The sequence below is a fragment of the Notolabrus celidotus genome, chromosome 10, assembly GCF_009762535.1.
Source record: "Notolabrus celidotus isolate fNotCel1 chromosome 10, fNotCel1.pri, whole genome shotgun sequence".
In the NCBI taxonomy this organism is placed as follows: Eukaryota; Metazoa; Chordata; class Actinopteri; order Labriformes; family Labridae; genus Notolabrus; species Notolabrus celidotus.
This window is the reverse complement of record NC_048281.1, coordinates 28,563,550-28,569,755: the sequence shown is the minus strand read 5'-3', so window position 1 is coordinate 28,569,755 and position 6,206 is coordinate 28,563,550. Positions and strand designations below refer to the sequence as shown.

At 35.9% G+C, this 6,206-nt stretch overlaps 1 protein-coding gene across 1 annotated transcript; it reads left to right on the top strand.

Moving 5' to 3' along the window:
• Nucleotides 1–2,015: 2,015 nt before the first annotated feature.
• si:ch211-218d20.15 lies at nucleotides 2,016–6,206 on the top strand. The gene is made up of 8 exons (XM_034694135.1): nucleotides 2,016–2,608; nucleotides 2,928–3,046; nucleotides 4,547–4,607; nucleotides 4,692–4,759; nucleotides 4,855–4,957; nucleotides 5,359–5,477; nucleotides 5,550–5,695; nucleotides 5,767–6,206. Exons 1-8 carry the CDS (start codon nucleotides 2,548–2,550, stop codon nucleotides 5,873–5,875), a joined length of 786 nt encoding a protein of 261 aa, XP_034550026.1. The 5' UTR covers nucleotides 2,016–2,547; the 3' UTR covers nucleotides 5,876–6,206.

Here is a 6,206-nt window from a genome sequence, read left to right as displayed (position 1 = left end):
TTCTTGCGTTTCATCTCCTTTTGACTGATTCTGTCTTGAACTTCTTGACTTTTTCAATCAAGTCTAAATTCATTAGCAGCCCAGATATGAACTACTGTTTGAAAATCCACCCTTTCAAACTAAAACTACTACAAGTGTCTCGGTGATGCGGGTTAAGGAGGAGCAAGCTTGCTACTGTTATAGAATTTTTGAGGATTATTTTAGTCTCTTAATGTGACAGACAAGTAACTCTATATGCAGCAAAATCAACACAGAGAGCTCCATTATCAACATCGTCTTATAATACTTTTGAAAGCACTACATTTTGTAAAGGACTATTCTTTAAACGTTGACATCTCGACAATAAGAGCTGATATATTTGAACTTTATGATAAGGTGCCCAAACTATAAATGCTCAACATGTTCAAAATGATAACTTCAGCACCACCACGTGGTCAGTTGGATGAAAACACATGAGCTGATAAATTTAAGAAAGCCTCCTTGGATGATGCTGATTCTTTGCTGTGCAGGCTAACTCAAAGGTCCATCACTTTTTATATCTCAGAAATCAGAATTACTTTATTTATCCTGGGGGAAATTCAGTCATTAAAGTTGCTCCTATACACAGTAAGTATGAATATCAAATAATATTAATAGAAGAAGTAATTCATAAGATTTAAATACAAATACAATGAAATAATGATAAAAGTATGTACAGAAGACAAAAAAATGTATATTTTTCAAAATATGCAACATCAGTTCACATTTATAACTCAAATTTTAGTCTTTACTAGACTTCTATCAAAGTAGACACAAGTAATATTTGCAAGTGATTTGATAATTGATATCACTGCTGCAAGAAATCAGCATCAATGGGCATGAGCAGTGGGCTGTGGTTGAAGTGGAATCCAGGCCTGATGGTGTAAGCTATGATGAATAAGGCAGCACTTTTACCAGGTATATACAATCAATCAATCAAGCTTTATTTATACAGCTCCTTTCATACAAGTCAAATGCGACCCAAAGTGCTTTACAGCGATTGAAAACAAGTAGGAAGCAGAAATGAAATAATGGCAAGACATATTAAAATAATAAAAATGGATTTTAAATAGGGAGTGATGCACTCCAACAACAATAAAATATGTGTAATTAAAATAAATTAAAGCGTCAAATTAATATTAAGAATATAAATAGTTAAAGGCACTATGAGGAGTTTTTCACCAGCTGAGAAACAGACTGAAACCAACATTGATGCCTCTTTATGACCTTCAAAAGCAAACAAAACCATAAACAACAACACTGATACCTTCTCTGTTGTCATTTTTAATCCCTTAAACCACTCTGAGGGGGTAGGTGTCAGACCACATGATTGACATTTGGCTTTAGAAACACTCTTTTTCGTCTGTTTTCATGGCAAATAATCACATTGAGTGATAAATATAAATGTTAAAAGACAGCAGGTGAGGTTTTTGTTGAAAACACTACGTTTGCATGTACAGAACAAGAGATAAGAGGTATCACTTTGTCCACAATGGGGCGCCAAAATTGATATAAATCCAAAGTTCCTCACAGCAGCTTTAAAATAAATAGATTTAAAAAGGGGTAAGGATAAGAGTTGAAAATCAAATTAAGGCTAAAAATGTAAAAAAAAACTGAGTAGATTAATTAAAATAAATGAATAAATAATAAAAATAAAAATAAGGTAAACAGTTAAAATTAGTAAAATAATAAAGCAACATTTAAATCAGTATAACTGTAAAAAGTAAGTAATGAAATTGTAAATAAATATGTTTTTAGTTTACGTTTAAAAGTCTCAATATCTCTATAAGTTCCTACAATATATGTAGAAAGAGGGATTGATTTCAAACTAAATCAGATCATTACTTAATTGTGATATAAATCTGTCTTTATTTAAAAGTACAAAGCATCCTCTTAGTTAAAAAGACCAATATCTCCTGGATGTACTGATAATAAGGGTAAAAAAAACACCATGTACAGTACTTGATTGAATATATGGTGTTACCTAACATCACTTGGACTGTGTTTATTAGTGGACAGCATCTTTTCTTTGAGGCTGCATCCTCCCCAGGTGATGATGCTGAGATCTCCATCCCAAAGCATGACATCATTCGCGCTCAGTTTGTGAATGTGGAAGAAGAGGGGGGCGTTCAATACTGCAAATCACAGACTGTGGTTGCACGGCTGTTGTTGCAAAGGGCGTGGGCATTGTTTTATTTCATACTTCAGTCTTTTCCACACAGCGAGCCTTCATGGATCTCCCGGGGTAATGGGATATATATTCTCCACCACCTCGCTGCTGTGCGTGAGCATCGTCACCTGCTTGAAATCGACGAATAACGGATGATTCTCGGTGTTTATTCAGCCTGCAGGAGCGACTGGTACTCGAACGCACCACTTGCGGTAGATAGACCGTATAAAATGCCTTGAAATTCAAATGGATGATAAAAAAAATCTGTATAAGGATATCTCCTTTAGCATTCACGCGCCTTATATGGCTTTGATCAGCTGTATATATTTAGGAGAATAGTTTGATGATCAGTCAGAGAGATGGCAGTGAGCATAACAGAGCCGCTCTGCCTGCCTTGCGTTTATCATGCAGCCTTTAAAGGTAAGTTTCCCACTCCTATTTCCCAGTCTGTGATAAATCTTTGTTGATGAATTTCCTCTGTTTGAATGAAATTGCATCTTGGGAGGAGTGCACCCTGCAGGAACTGTCCCTGACCCCTCCCCTTCTTTCCTTATTAGTATCCCCTCCTCCCTTGAACCTGTGTGATTCATAGATGCTGCATTAGATGACATAATGCATGTTGTTTCATAGCCTGCAGTGGTGTGTCTGTGTTGTGTGTCTGTGTTTATGAAGGGGGTAAAATGGAGGGAAAAAAAGAGAGGGTGGAGATGTGAGACTGATTTGGTTGCTGTGTGGTCAGTGGAGCTACAGGTGAAGAGACCTCTGATGCCGGTCCAGCTGAGTCCAGAGCAGGTGGGCCTGGAGATGTTGTGTCTGTGTGGGCAGCTGGATCTCCTCATCAGGGCACAGATGCAGCAGGTAGACACAGCTGAACACAGCATGCTGACTAAGCTCTCATTTATCTCCAGTTTTTATCAGTCAAAGTGTTAGGTTACTGTGGTGGCTCTGAAGGCCAATAGCAATACATATTTCAAAAGCGCAAAATACATTTCACTAAACACAAATACATTTCACCAAACACAAATACATTTCACAGAACAAAATAAACATTTCACTAAACACAAATACATTTCACCAAACACAAATACATTTCACCAAACACAAATACATTTCACAAAACAAAAAATACATTTCACCAAAACAAAAAATACATTTCACAGAACAAAATAAACATTTCACCAAACACAAATACATTTCACCAAACACAAATACATTTCACCAAACACAAATACATTTCACAAAACAAAAAATACATTTCACAAAACAAAAAATACATTTCACAGAACAAAATAAACATTTCACCAAACACAAATACATTTCACAGAACAAAAATAAATTTCACAGAACAAAATAAACATTTCACCAAACACAAATACATTTCACAAAACAAAAAATATATTTCACAGAACAAAATAAACATTTCACCAAACACAAATACATTTCACAGAACAAAAATAAATTTCATAGAACATAAATAAATTTCATAGAACAAAAATAAATTTCATAGAACAAAAATAAATTTTATAGAACAAAAATAAATTTCACAGAACAAAAATTCATTTCAGAGAACAGAAAACATATTTAAAAAAACACAGAAAAATGTCACCAAATACATTTCACAGAACAACAATGCATTTTAAAGAACAAAAATAAATTTCACAGAACAAAAATACATTTCACCAAACAAATACATTTCACCAAACACAAATACATTTCACAGAACAAAAATAAATTTCACAGAACAAAAATACATTTCATGGAACACAAAATACATTTCACAAAACACAAAAACATTTCAAAGATCACAAAATATATTTGCTGAATCCAGAAAAGGTAGCGCCATGGTACAGACCCAAATCTGTCCAGCATCAGTCATTTCCATTTCCTTCATTTTGTGATCTCTGAAATGTATTTGTGTTTTGTGAAATGTATTTTTGTTTTGTGAAATGTATTTGTGTTTTGTGAAATGTGTATGTGTTTTGTGAAATGTATTTGTGTTTTGTGAAATATATGTGTGTTTTGTGATTTTTTTTGTGTTTTGTGAAATATATTTTGCGCTTCTAAAATATTTATTACTATTGGCCTTCAGGACCACCGTAAGTTACAACTAAACCTAAGGCAGATAATAGTGTTGGAAATTGGGATGGACAAATAACAATGTCTTGAGATTCTAAATGATAAAAAGTTCTGAGAAATATTCCTCAGATTTATAGTTCCAGCCCTAAATTAGATAAGCCAATGCCTTTAAACTGGTTTCACGCCTGCGCGCTGTCTGACTTTCTGAATGTAAGTATTTAATATACTTTGTTTGCATGCTGCTCCTCTATTCTCTGACTTTTTCTGGTTTATGTGTTCCAGTTCCAGGAGCAGTTAGGACAAGGCTGCAGCCCAGAGGAGTCAGACACTTTCCAGACTCAAGGTCAGTGTTAGAAAGCATCTAAGTGTTTCATTTGACGTGTTCACCTCTCACATATTTGATTTTTACTTGTGACATTTATTCAAGGATCAGATATTCTTGACCAGATGCTGCAGTGCCTTGAACACCTACCAAAGCCTATGCCACAGCTAGAGGTATCACAGCCAACAATGCTGTCCAAATAAAACAAGAACCGGATGTATTTATTTAAAGAAAGAAGGGAATTAACTGTATATCTTTGTTTCAACAGGACTACCTGGACCTGACGGGTCTCTCAGTAATGTTTCCTCGGGTGGAGGTGTTTCTCATTCAAGGCAGCCCGGTGGAGATGCTGGAGAGGCCGCCAATGGATGGTAAGAGATCCTGTTAGGAAGGTTAAAACTGTGTCCATAGAAGAATAAAATCTACTGAGCCATCCTGTGATTTACGAATCTGAGTATGGACGTCCAATACAAATATTGCTTGTAGCATGTATTGTGATCATAACTAATGTAACTTGCAAATAATAGTTAAATGATACATAATTAAAGCCTCACAGGGGGAATTATTCTGCAGAATCACTGCTTTCACTTTGTTGATTTTGGTGTATTTTGCTAAGTGTAACAACTGATTTTGCATGTACAGTTTTATCATGAATCCTTCTGATTGTACTTTTATTTCAAACTTTCACTTTTAATTAAGTATATCCTTCACTTTGTAATTGCAAAGTTTCTTCAAGTAAAGAAAGACTGATAAACTGATGCTTCTTTTGCAGAATACTTCTTCCACATAGCCAGACTGAACCAGCTCCTGGTGCTGAGTCAACAGCTAGAAGAAGATATCCGACATCTTGGAAGTCATAAATACATCGCCCACCAGCTCTCAGTCATATATGTGAGAACACAGACATTATTTTTTAACCTCTACCATCAGTTTCGTGCCTTTGACTGTCTCTCATTCTTGCAGCAAGTGGTCAGCTCTTTCAGAGGGATTCAGGCTTTCTCTGACATAAAGAAAGACATTGAGGCCAACTTCAAACAGATGAAACAGTGTCTGGTGGCCGAGGAAGGCTCCAGGCATGAACCTCAGCTGGCTGCTCACTACATCAACTGGTGAGTCAAAATCGAAATGTCATGGAAATGCAGAGATATCGATAAATAACTCTGTGCTCTTCCTCCTGCAGGATATTAGAGATAACTCAAATCTTAACATCCACGGTGTTGTCTCTACCGGAGGAGCTGACAGATGACATTCACCAGGCCGTGACCTTCGTGTCTCAGTATCTGTCCTGACTGAGTGACCCTGAAAAACGCCTCTGTGTCTATGAACCTATGAACCCTAATGTTTTGATGCACCAGGTTTCTCCAGGAGTACCCTGCTCCTACATGAACTGAGTTAGTAACGACTGTGAAAAGGTGCTACAACATTTTATGAACCTGATTCATGTTGGGATTTGAGAGCCTACTTTATTTACAACTCATGTAGGTTTTTATAATGTCCTCATGTATGCTGTTTGGAGATGAATGTAAACCTGGTGAATCCCTCCTTGCACTACTGGTATAACTACTGTTATGAATTCCTTTTATACTTAAAGTGGAAAAGTAAAGTTAAATGCAATAGAGA